At 36.8% G+C, this 13,443-nt stretch overlaps 1 protein-coding gene across 6 annotated transcripts in view; it reads right to left on the bottom strand.

The window, feature by feature from the left end:
* Positions 1 to 251: 251 nt before the first annotated feature.
* LOC306859096 (transcription factor EC-like) overlaps positions 252 to 13,443 on the bottom strand; it is a 70,498-nt gene continuing 57,306 nt past the window's right edge. For 3 of the 6 annotated variants that reach the window (XM_079399927.1, XM_079399930.1, XM_079399929.1), the window contains 7 exons: positions 11,005 to 11,250; positions 10,572 to 10,673; positions 7,848 to 7,893; positions 5,760 to 5,816; positions 4,428 to 4,503; positions 3,493 to 3,640; positions 252 to 1,212 (listed from right to left, as the gene is read on the bottom strand). In XM_079399927.1, the coding sequence (XP_079256053.1) occupies positions 742 to 1,212; positions 3,493 to 3,640; positions 4,428 to 4,503; positions 5,760 to 5,816; positions 7,848 to 7,893; positions 10,572 to 10,673; positions 11,005 to 11,250 (1,146 nt within the window). In that variant the 3' untranslated portion in view covers positions 252 to 741. Of the gene's footprint in view, positions 1,213 to 3,492; positions 3,641 to 4,427; positions 4,504 to 5,759; positions 5,817 to 7,775; positions 7,894 to 10,571; positions 10,674 to 11,004; positions 11,251 to 11,852; positions 12,269 to 13,443 lie in introns of those variants that run through there. The other 3 variants (XM_079399926.1, XM_079399928.1, XM_079399931.1) reach the window with 2 other exon arrangements.

The raw sequence follows: 13,443 nt of genomic DNA, 5'->3' as shown, positions 1-13,443 counted from the left end.
TAAGTTCATCTTGAAATGTTTACTTCATAAAAATAGTCGAGAAAGACGTGTACCATTACCTGAAGGGGGATGTTTTTAGAATTATAGTTTACTTGCTAAAATACTTAGATTCTATACAATAGGTTTCTTAGCTGATGATTATTATTTTAAGGCCTTAGAGATTTTTTTTTTGTCAAATATGATACAATAGGCTTTATATGGTTAGGAGCTTGACTGAAAGTTTGGATATGAATGAAATGAGACAATATATTCAGTTTATGAAAAAGGGGGTTTATTGTGTTTTCCCACACCCCTAGAGTTATATATAAAAAGTAGCATGTTAGGTTAAGAAATGTTTTTTAAGAATACAGGGATTAAAACATAAATACATGAACAGTATGTTTCTAGAAAAATACAGTATGTATGAAACAGAAAGATGCGTTATGGTTTTTTGCATAGCATAAAAACGACTGCATTGCTTCGGGTCTCAGTGGTAAGTCAGCCATAAAAACGTATTGCTCTGAATAAGGCACAAAACGAACTCTCTCTAAAGTGGTCCGTCTCAACAATGCCATTAGGTTTCAGAAATATACATTTTGTGATCGTACGTAACCAGTGTTATTGCTGTATAGACAGTCTTTTAGGTCAATCTCCCTTTTTTGATGTGTCTGACTCAACATTGGAGTAAGATTCTCGTCATCTTTGTAATCCAATGGAAACGGGAGGTCAGTTACACAGTGTTACAGGTCAGCGTCTGGACGGTCAGAGCTCGTCTGCTTCCTCTGAGCTGAAGCTGCTCCTGCGGCTGCTCCCTTTGGACGCGGCGGGCGATCCGGCGGAGAGGAGCGGGTCGGTCCCAAAGGGCGAGAGAGGGTCGTCCATCAGGATTTCGTCTAGCCGGTGCTCTTCTTTCAAGGTGCTGCAGAAGAAATCGGTGAAGTGGGAGAGAGGATCGGAGTAAGTGTTGGAGCCGTCGGTCTGTTCTCCGGCGTTCCCTGCAACCATGGCCGCCGGTAAAGGTGTCCGCTGGGTGTACTCCGGGTTGCTCATGTTCTCCTGAGGGTAGATGGGTGGCTGGCCCAGCTGCGGTGGGGCCTGGGTGCTCGGAGGGGCCGGTGTGACCGTCTGGTGCTGCTGCTGTTGTTGCTTTAGGAGATGGGATGAAAGTTCAACAGCTCCCATAGAAGCAGCCATACTGGGCAAACCATGAGCGCGAGCCTGGATTTCCAATTCCTGTCAATGATAACACAGGCAAGTGAGTTAAAGATGAACTGAATAAAGAATACTCTAATTTGGTCTCTTCCCTTTTGCTCTAGGCCTTCATCTGCCCCATAAACACATGAAGGGATGCATTCAACTTCAGAAACTCATTCATCACAATGCTATATTCTGAGGTAACGTCCAGCCAGCATGGCTTCCCATTAAAACAGGGCAGCTAAATGCCACCATTGAGAAGGTTTTGGAAAAAGCATTCTTAAAAAGCTCAACATTTCATCGTCATATTTATTGATTTTAGTCAGTTTCATAGACTAAAATGGCATCTAATTATAGTTGGAGAAAAAAAAAATCTTTCAAAAAGAAAACCAAGTATTTCATATTTTTGTGAAACATTTATTAGACCTTTTGGCCTTAAGCTGAAACCATCACAAGGGTTTTTAGTGAAAAATATTAAATAGGCCCAATTTTTTGTTGACAATTAACATCTAAATAATGTAAAAAAATTTACAGAATATTTTATACATTTATAAATATCTGATTAGTGTCATATGTATAGAATGCATTTGGGTGGGTTAATTTGCCTGATCACAAAATTAATATTATATTAATATTCTGGATTTTTCAATACTAATACTTTTTATTATGTGGTATTATTTTCGTCTTTATTCATATTATTTGTTTTAAATATAATGAAGATGTGCATGTTTTGACTCATCTTCACTATCATTGATAAAATCAAAAAATAATAATAATGAAACAACACTTTTGTCACTTACATTGTTGACGAGATGAGCACTGATTACTAACCTAGTACTCTTGTAAGTGTCTACACTAACAACTATAGCTTCATATCTTTCTCTCTTCATTATTCCCACACATTATCTGTAGCGGAGACAGTTTAAATGAGCTATTGCATTGCCTCTTAACGTGGGTATCTTCAGACACTCAATTGAGGCATTATTAGCATTAGCTTTTGGATAGGGAGCCTCGGGGTAATTACTTTGAGGGCTAATTGCGATGTCTTCACATGTGTGAAGAAGACTCGCGCCTGGTCTGCGAATATGTCAATACTGTGGAAATGTAATGCATAAATTCAGACGAGGAGCCCGGCTCTTCAAAGTTATTAGCCCTCATAATCTAATTCCAGGCCCATTCCGCTCCTGACGAAGCTGTAGCTGCTATTTATTAATCAGGTAATTACCTCAGCTCGGCATGTTTCAAAGCGGGGCCGGATAGGCCGTTACAAGCATCAATAGGAGCAGGCCAGGCCGCTCAGCTGTCAGGCACATTGTACCTTTGTTTTCAATATAACCTGGTTTAAATGGTGATCGAGTGACCAGTTAAACCCACTAGTTACAATTATAAAATATATTTGAGGCCTGGTTTGAGCTGCTATTGTATTGATACTACTAACTAAACTGTTATAGAGCAACAGTCATTTGGCTGTTTTAAAACAGCTTTTTTTTCCCAGTAACAAGCTACATTTCCAAAGAGTATTAAAACGCAACACTATATGGCTGTATTTTCACCGCATACAAACATTTTTAAGACCATGTTTAGGGAGTAATTAAATATGACCATTACAAATATGATGTAATGGTGGAAAGCCATTTTTTGTAATTAATTTGCTGGTCAAACAAACAGCTCACCAGTTAATTTTTTATTCATTTTAGTCAGCTTTACCTGGAATAAAATAACATTTACTACTTAAAAAATGAAAAAAAACAAGTATTTTACATACAGTATTTTATAAATGTATAACATCTGAACTTTTGGCCTTAAGCTACAATCATTCCAAGGGTTTTTGTGGCAAACATATATTCCTAAATTAGCCAACATTTCTTCTCCATATTTATATTACTCAATTTCACGCTAATTAAAATGGAAACTAATTCGAACTGTATTCACTGATTAAATAAATGACGCACCAATTAATTTTTGCCCATTTTGTTTGCAGGGAAATATTTAGTTAAATGCTGCCACAGTTTTTGACTCTGTTTTATCATGTTTTGTTTATTATAAAAATTAAGGTTAATTAAATTCTGTCAGCCCAATTTAGATGTTCTTGAATTAAATAGTTTCATCTGTTAGTTTATGAAGATATTATAGTCTTTAAAAGCTCGAATGTAGTTGTTCTACTTTTCTGAAATGTAAGCTAGTCTTTTTTCAGCATTTTGCGTTACATCCTCGTCGCTCACTCCTACAACCATCTTTTTCTGCCGTCTCTCATGCCTACATCTCATTCTCTCTCATGGCCATATTCCCTTCGTTCTCTTGTTCTTTTTGTCTCTTTACCTGGATTCGTAGCAGGAGTCTTCTGTTGGCCTGTTCTAGTTTCTTCTGTCGGCTCTCGAGATCACGGGCGTGCTGCTGCTCTTTCTTCAGCCACTTAATATATTCCACCGAGGCCTTGAGGATCGTCCCTTTGTTCCAGCGCATATCACTGCCAGAGAAACGTAAAAGATAACCTTTCTCAACACCGCCTTTGCATCAGCAGAACTTTCATACACAGAGAAAAGCCTCACAAGAGTCTCCTTTTTTCCCAGAACTTAGAAACTGTGATTTACATGGCCAATTATTCATTCTCGGACATTACCTTGCCTTTGAATGGGGAATTTTAATGGAATAGTTAAGTACGTCTGCAGAAAGACCATTCTACGGCCTCTTGTACGGTAAAATTAATCCCCGAGCAAAAATAGGTGTCGGAAGAGGTAGAAAAAAATTGGATTTCGGAAGCCGAAGTAAAGTGCAGTCATTCCCGATACCATTACTTTTTAAAAGGAGGAAAGTGTCGTCAAATTGTCTCTTTCTTTGGAATAAGATGCTGGCCTGATCGCAGCTAATAATCTCTTTTATCTTGTGTTAATGGCAAGGTGGCAGCACTAGCCTTCCATTTAAATTCGATAAAAAGTTCAATTAAGCTGGGGCAATGGACTCGCCGTCTGCACTGTACTTCATCTCTGGGTTCAGTTGTGCTTAAACTTTAGTTCAAATGCTCTATACTTTGCCTTGAACCTCATTTTCATCATTCAGATGGGGGTCTGTTCGCTCTGTAGGCATTTCCTTGAGAAATGAGCACTGTACTGTCATTTTCTCTCTACTTCAGTGTCATTTTGCCCTGTCTTCATGAGTCTATCTCTGATATGATTGTTTAGTTTTTTTCCCTTTTCTCAGACTTTCAGAGTTCAGCTCGACTGTTATTGCGGGAATCAAGGAACATTTTGACTCACGGGTCGTTTGACTTCGGTATCAGGGTTCCGAGCTCCTTGATCCTGTAGTTGATGTTGTATCGCCGTCGTCTTTCAACTGGCAATTGTGAGAAAAAAGTATGTCATATACCACAAACCTAATATTAATATTAAATATATAATCTCATATTTTGTTGAGAATAACTTGACTGTCTTTAAAGATAAATATTCTTCTCAGAATATTAAAGAGTATTTTCTCGGACCTAGTCAGAATCCATTTGACAAATTTAATTGAATAGTTATTGTATCACAAAGCAACCAAGCATTTTTCAGGGACTGAAAAGCAGCTACGCTTCATTTGAGTCCCCATTATAGCACACAACAAAAAATACAATAAAATAATCAAAATAGACCGTTTTTGTTCACAACAGTTTCTTGGAAATTTAGGAAAAGTATCAAATAACCTTGTTCTTAAAGGAACACTCCACTTGTTTTTGGAAATAGGCTCATTTTAAACCTCCCCTAGAGTTAAACAGTTGAGTTTTGCACATTTAGCTTAGCTTAGATCATTGAATCGGATTAGACCATTAGCATCTCGCTCAAAAATGACCAAAGAGTTTATCATTTTTATTAATTTAAAACTTGACTCTTCTGTAGTTACATCGTGTACTAAGACTGACGGAAAATGAAAAGTTGCGATTTTCTACGCCGATATGGCTAGGAACTATACAGTTATTCCGGCGTAATAATCAAGAAACTTTGCTGCCGTACCATGAGTCCAGCAGGCACAGTGATATTACACAGCACCTGAAAGTAGTCCCCAGCTAGATAACTAGTTATGATATAGCTGGGGACTACTTTCAGGTGCTGCGTAATATCATTTAGCTAAGCTAAAAGTGCTACCAACAGTCCCAGAGATCGGCTGAATGGATTCAAAAATGGTAAAACTCAACTGTTTAAGGGAGTTGTAAAATGAGCCTATTTTCAAAAAAAGTGTTCCTTTAAAGGGACAGTTCACCCCAAAATGAAAATTCTATTGTCATTATCTAAATAGAAGATATTTTGAAGAATGTTGGTAACCAAACAGTTGACGGTAGCCATTGACTTCCATAGTATGGAAACAAAATACTATGGAGGTGAATGGCTACCGTCAGCTGTTTGGTTACTAACATTCTTCATAATATCTTATTTTGTGTTCAGCAGTAGAAAGAAACTCATACATGTTTGTAACGACATGAGGGTGAGTAAATGATGACAGAATTTTCATTTTTGGGTAAACAGCCCTAATTTGAAGTATTTTGGAAGCATTTACAGGACCTCTAAATAGAACATAAGGGTTAAATAACCATTTTTTTTGTGTTATAGTCTCCTTACTTTGATTGTGGTTGTCTTTTTTCTGTCTTTCTTTGGCCAGGACTCTGGTGTCAAGTTCTGTAATAGACGAAATATGGGAAGGTTATTGCAGAAACTCATAAGTGTATATCCAAAGGTAAGTTGAACACCATGCTAATGCAAAGTGTGTCTTTAAAGAAAGCCGTCAGATTAGTAATGTCATTAGTTTTGGCAACTTCCTCAAGATTCCTGACCCCTGCCTAAGACTCCCCAAACAACACTAGCCTCTGTTGAACCCATCACATGTAGCCACACATCAATACAAGCCCTCTTTTTGTGTGTGAATAAGCTGTTTTCATTCACCCCAGACTCGTCAACACCAGAACACCAGATCTCTGTCTTAATGAAGAAAAGCTGTGTATCTTCTTTTAATCCTTCCTGACCTTACCATTAACCAATCTGCTGACATCCCGGAGCGGGTGAGAGGAGGAAGGCCAAATGTTTCTGCATTCATATTCACATTCACATTCTTCCAAATTATATAATTGGGAGCAGTGATTGGATTTCTCAATTCATTTCTGCTGATTCAATAAGGTCATTTGAGCCGCACGTAACCAAACAAGAGCGCCGTGCAGCACGCTTGTGTCTTGTGAAAAAGACAGAAATGCACTTATTTTCCTGCCGGAGTGAAGAGTTCTCCAGGCATCCTTTCTATTTCCTGAATCAATTAGCTTTACTTGATGCATGACATTCATAAGAAAAAAAGGCGCCCACAAAGGAGGCATTGTGCCGTGTCTATCATGCTAAGAATACATGCTACCATATTCCGCTCATTGAAGCATTGATGATGAAGAATGAGAGCAACACAATGGTGAGCTAAACACGGAGCGCGCTGACTCTTAAAATAAGACAGCTGGATAATAACATGAAACATACAGGCTTGTGTTTGTCTTTCAAAGCCTGGGCCTTTTGGAATAGCTCATGTGGAATGAGCCCATCTGGGTTTGCTTTGCTAGATATATTTACAGTATGCTCTTGATTTTTTATTTTTTTTTCCGGTTCCTGAATTTCCAGAATGGTAGATTATATTGTGTTATTTTGTTTTTAATAGTCTTGCCTACATAAACCTTTAAAAGACATTGTATTTGTGTAAATTACAGGAATGGATTTGGCATACTTTTTATGCAGTGAATTTAGGGTTTTTTTTCATACTGACTTTCATTATACTTTGTTTGTAACCAAGAAACATATTTAGTAGTAGTATTGTTATATATTTTTATGAAAACATTTAGCATTGTATAATGTTACAACATATAACTGAAAAATAATTATTTGAAATAATAATAATAAAAAATAAAAAAAAGTATGCCAAATGCATGAACATAAATGTACATACACTACAATTTTGAGACCGCTAATTCATCTGGTACAATAAGTACTACAATGCTATTCATAATTTTTATAATACAATTATACAGTAAAGTTTATATATTGATACATGTTTTATAAATATTTTAAAATTACCTAATTATATAATATGGACTTGGATATAATTAGTGATTTTATAGGTAATTATTTTTTAATTACTGATATTTTCCAAATACTTGGGTTATGATTATCATATTTCTTTTTCCAACTTAAACATAGAAGCTTGAGGAAAAATTCTAATTTTAGAAGAAAATTTCAGACAGCACTACATATATATATATAATATATAATAAAAATAAGTAAAATATGGCACTACCAGAGACAAGGTGATAAGTTAAAATGTATTAATATTTATTTATTTAAATGTTATTTTATTTTTTGTGGACTTCAGCTTGACATTGTCATTGCTATCGCGATACTCATCCAGATAAAGAACAGAAAATTAACTGTCTCAAAACTGCAGTTTTGTGCTTAAGATATAAGCTACCTTTTACCTTATATCTACAACATAAGATACCCTTAACTGATTTCTCTTTAATGTGAAACTAAACTGCTCTTGGAAATGTTTCTTTCTGAAATGCCTTTGCTAACAGCACAGGTCCTGCTCGGACAGGCATCTGTGCTCCGTACCTGTGACTTCCATTTTAACTGAGAGCTTTGTGGGTAATGAGGGTGTCAGTCCTCCGTGAGGGGCTGTCATACCTTGGTCATCGCCGTACATATCCAGCATGCTGTTAGTCAGGGACACCTTCAGAGGAAAGACACAGAAAGTAAGTCTAGATTTACACACGGACATTAAATCTTCACCATGTGTAGTTCTTCTGTGTGTTCGTAATCTTTTATCCAGTCTACTTTGCTCCACGTTTAATACGTTAGGTGTTTTGTTACATGCATGATTTTTTTGATGCAGACTTTCTGTATATTCAGAGTAAAAACCTAAAACAACACCAGACATTCTCTGTTCAACAGGCTTAGACCTCAACTTATTATACACTGATTTTGTGGAATAAAATGTGTTGATTACAGCTGGGAGTGCTTAATTTTTCCAAATGAAAGCATAATCAAATGTAAAACATAACACAAGGATGTGTAGGATGTTATGAATGATGGGCGTTTAAATCCTGGATATATGCAGCACTTACATGCAAACCTTGTAATTAAATATTATTCAATATTATTAAAGAAGTTGTGAATAAAACAAAGATTATTGGGTTTTTCTACTTCAAAATTGCATATAAATCAATGCTGTTTCTTTGTAGTTGACATTTACTAGCAATTTCTGAGTTCAAAAAATTGTTTCCACAGCATTTTTTGTGCAGATTTAAAGTTATTTAAGTTTTAAATGAGCAGAGAAAATCAGCAAAAAGATGCTCAGGAGACAAAAGAGGGCGCTATGGAGCAAGTGATTTTTATTAAAAAAATTTATTTTGCTAAACAAGTGTTATTTTAGTAGAACTGAGATATTATAGTTTGTATTACTTTTTTATTTTTATTGTGATTTTCTATTTTCATTTTCTATTTTAGTAATTTTGTTGTGGTTTTGTAGTTATTTATATAGTTTTATACATTTCAGTTATTTTAGTACAAATTAAACAATGAGAAATACTGCCAAAATTAAATTTAAGTGTAATGTTTTTTAAATATATAATACATATTTATTAAGTTAATGTTTATTATTATTATTATTAACTATAAAAAGCTTAAATTGAGTTTTTATTTTCTTCCCTGACTACCAATCCCACTAAAGCCAGAGCTGTGGAAAGCCCATTTCTGTCAGCGTTATGGATGAAAAAGCGAAGTGTACAGGATTAAAGAGGAGGTCAGAGCGTTACAGGAAGACAGAGACGGCAGGCGTTATAGTGTTTCCTCCGCTCGTACGCGCACTCCATTATCTCAGGAGGGAAAGAGCTCGCTTATCAACATGAAAGATTGCCACGGCCCCTTGACTGTTCGCATCGTAATCGCTTCAATCCATTCCCATCATGTTAGCAGATATGTTGACACGGGGAAGCGGCTTGATGCGTCGTGCTGTATGACTAATTAGAACGAATTGATCCGTTTAAGCATGCTATCATTTCTGAACAAGTCCACTGGGAGAGAAGATATTAGCTCAATCCGATGCTTCACTGCTTACTCAGATACAAAACTCTCGCTCGCTCTTTCTCTCTATCTGCCTTATTCGTTCCCATCATGCTCTTTATTTTGTTCAACAGTATCACATACTTCTCTAGTGAGTTCAGGTGTAGCTGTAATCACGACTCAAGAGATGCTTTGTCCCTCCACAGACGTCAGTATGACCTTAACAATTTCATGCTGGTCTCACACATACTTGGGCCACTTGTGTGCGCACATGCTTACCGAAGGCTTTTCTCCTTCTGTTTTGGAGGAGTGATCACTCATTAACATAGTCTGGCTCTTCTAAGACATACCTCTCTGCATGCCAACATCATTACCAGACTAATCTGTATTGTTCCACTGTTTAAAGCCTGAGATTTAATTCTGGTTCCCCTTTGACTCTCAGCTGGACTCGGTGTGACCTCACGCAAAGACAAACCCCTTTTCACAAGCATGCCAAAGACCAGCACGCGTTTGTGTTATTAATGTGTTTAAATAATTATATATGAATGTAGATTACATTTTGGATTCAGACGTGATTTATTCATCTAAATGTGTGTATATTTATGCACTTAAATGTACTTGATGTTTCATTTCATTACATGTTAACACTTTACTGAAGGTTTACATGATGCACTAAAAATAGTTTTTATAGTTATACTTTTTCTAACACTTTATAAATGTTTTATTAATAATATAAAATTACATAATGACAATCTAGTATTTAATATAATGATTGATATTGATACAAATATTAAATAAATTATACTTGTAACTCCTTATGATTTCATATAAAGTACATATTTCAGTGGTCATCAAGACTCAAATTATTTTAGTGAAAAAAATATGAATTATTTATTCGTAATAATATAGAAATTAACATTCTAGAATTAATATTTTAGAATTATTATAGAATTTAACACTGAGTCTACTTTGAGTTAACTCATTACTCATATATATATATATATATATATATATATATATATACTTGATATTTTGACTTTTAGTCCAGTAAAATTGATTTATTTTTAAATTTTACATTTCAAAATAAATGTAAAATTGTCATTAATATTCTAGAATTATTCTAGAATATTGTACAACTTAATGTCTACTTTGAGTTAATAACTCATTACTATATGTTTTGTATGATTTTTTTGATATTTCGACTTTAGTTCAGTAACATTGACATTGACTAACAGAAATGAATTATACTTCCCTCCATGCTTTTTACACCCTATACACAGGTCATTATTAAAAACACTCGACGTAACAGTTCAACACAGTAAAGAGATTAACTTGATTTATACTTACATTATTTTGCATTATGATGCCTGGCTCCATACAATCCAAACCCCCATCTTTGAACCCGGTTTCAAGGCTAATAAGATCATCAATAACTTCATCCATTGGAAACTAAAAGAAAACAGTGATTATAGTGCACTCTTTGTCCTTCGTCAACAGTGGTTGGATTTGTCAATCTGAGATGTTTGTTTGCTTGTTTTGAGTTTCATTTTCACTATCATCAGTCATTGTGTCAATGCAGAGTAAAAGTGTGAATAAAGCCGGGCCACTAATCCAATAACAGATGATTCATCATCTCAGAAAGACGACTGTGATGAAGAAGCACCTCTTATCAGAGCAGCTGACCCATCCTTTCATTGTCAACGTGATCAAAGCTGAATGTTTGAAGTTATTGATGAGTAAAACACACAGACAAATAGATGAGATCACAGGAAGTACTCACCTCGCTGTCGTGATTGTAGGCCAGCGTGAGCAGGGTGACGGGGCTTCCTGGCGTACCGCTGTCACTCACGGGTGGCATGTGTCCGTTGCGCATGACGGGCACCGTTCCCAGGGCCTGGCCCGGGTGAGGATGGGCGACTGGGTGGGCCTGGCTAGCAAGCTTGCTGCCCAAAGTTAGGTACTGCTTGACCTGCTGGGCCTGAGTCTGGTGGAGGGGGTACTTGGAGTTTTCCAGGTGATTTTGAACCTTCAAAAAGAAGAGAAAAATAGCATTTTTAGGTCTTATTTGTCTATGAATGATTCTTTATGCGCAAGTGTTTTTCATATCACTTTTTTTTTTCCCCAACATCTGTTCAACCAAAACCAGCTAGAAAAAGGCAGTGTTTTACAAAAATGTGCACTTATTTGTGCATGTAACAAACCCAAAGTCTCATTTTAAGCATCATAAAACATTTTTAACCCGTGACTTAAAGGATAGATCACCCAAAAATCGAAATTCTGCATCATTTACTCACCCTCAAGTTGTTCCAAACTTGTTCCTTTCTGCTGCTGAACACACGTTGAAGAATATTTGTAGCCAAACAGTTGACGGTAGCCATGGACTTCCATAGTATTTTTTCCCTGCATACTATGTAAGTCAATGGGTGCCGTCAACTGTTTGGTTACAAACATTCTTAAAAATATCTTCTCACACATTCAACAGTTGAAAGAAACTCATTCAGGTTCAAAACAACTTAAAGGTGAGTAATGATGACAGAAGTTTCATTTTTGGATGAATTATCCCAGTAAAATCCAACACAAGCCAAAACATTTGCAGGACAGTTGACCCCAAAATCATCATTTACTCACCCACATGTTGTGTTTTGTGTCCTGCACAAGAACAAAAAGGTTTGGAATAATATGAGGATGAGTAAATAATGACAGCATGTGAACTACCCTTCAACCAAGCGCCAAAACGGCCCTCGTCTTGCACAAATCAAAGCAGAACATAGCAAGTCCTTACGTTGGAAACTCGAGCTCCGTCTCTCATCTTGTAGAAACTACAGTCAGTTAAATGTGGCATTCTCAATCCCTGTAAGTCCACTAAAGTAGGATCCAGAGCGGTGGAAATTAAAGCGAGTGACTGTCCCCTCTTGTCCCTGTCTGGTCTTTATAAGCAAGCAGGAGGATCTCGGTGACCTAATAAGCACTAAGGCCAGGCCTTTTTATTGCAGGTCGTAGTAATCACCTCAAACGGAGAGATTACTGATCTGACAGGTTTGATCACCACAGGGCCGAGGTCTTTCGCCTATATCGCTAATTCGCTGGGACCGCCCAGTTCTGTTTGCGTGAAGCGGCCAATCCTAGACTTCCCCCTTCTGCCACTTCTGCTTCAGGGGGTCTGAGACAAATACTGCTTGTTCTGTGCGGTTTCCAAAGAACCCAAGGGCCCATCTCTGGATCAGACTCACTAGACAACATTGTCTTGTATCTGTTCTCAAAAACTAACTGTCATGAACCGGGTCGCTCCTCTAATTTTAGTCTATAAGATATCGTAAAGCTAAATATAGGAGGGAATCATTCATTCGGGGTGATGGAGGCGACCTCTAGTAGTCATTATTATGTTGTCTATGCTCACAAAAGCACAACTGTTGAGTTACTTTTATGGCGCTCTGTATTTTCGGGAAAAATCCAAAAATGAACTTTTGCTGACCACTGACAAGTTATGCTTAATTTGATCAAAATGTCTGTTTGCTCTAACAAAAGTCACTTATTACTCACACTCGTTGAATTAGAAACATTTATTGGATGGCAGACTGTATCGCCTTCAATGGAAATCTTAAATGGAAAATATTATCCCAAACGCACCGAAATAGTTATTTAAGCCCTTGACGGATGAATCCGAAGACCAAATCGGATCTTCTATGCCCTTCTGACTGCGCATTCAACAGTTCAGCGGAGGTCTGTCTCTGTTTATCAGCCATTGCAAAGCTCTTTTCTTTACGCACACTGGATTTGGCTTCAAAAAAAAACCTAAGAGTGTAACTTCTCTTATCCCAGGCAAAGGTGAAAGAAGCCATTGTGTGTCTGAGGAATCATCTCTGCAGTGTGGAAGGGGAAGGGTTATCCTGGTTGTGTTAGAGGGCCACGTCCTTGACTCGCATCTCCCCTGTCTGTTGTGAACGCAGGATATATGACTATTAACTAATTACAGCCTGTAATGTGATTGAAGTTGAAGTGATTTTGATCACAAATGCAGTGTAGACAATGAAAGCACTGTGTGTGAAGGTGCATTAGACACCATACATAGACACTCTAGGGTTCATTTACTAAACATTCAGCATGCAGAATATGAGCTGGTTTTGCATTAACATGTCGTTGATACAGTTTTCAGGGTAGGCTTTCCAGCATATATATATATAAGATAAGCCCATTTAGATAAGAATGGCACATAATAGCA

The sequence above is a fragment of the Barbus barbus genome (genome assembly GCF_936440315.1).
Source record: "Barbus barbus genome assembly, chromosome: 39".
NCBI classification, from domain to species: Eukaryota; Metazoa; Chordata; class Actinopteri; order Cypriniformes; family Cyprinidae; genus Barbus; species Barbus barbus.
The sequence above is the reverse complement of the archived record's forward strand: the minus strand, read 5'-3'. Positions and strand labels throughout refer to the sequence as shown.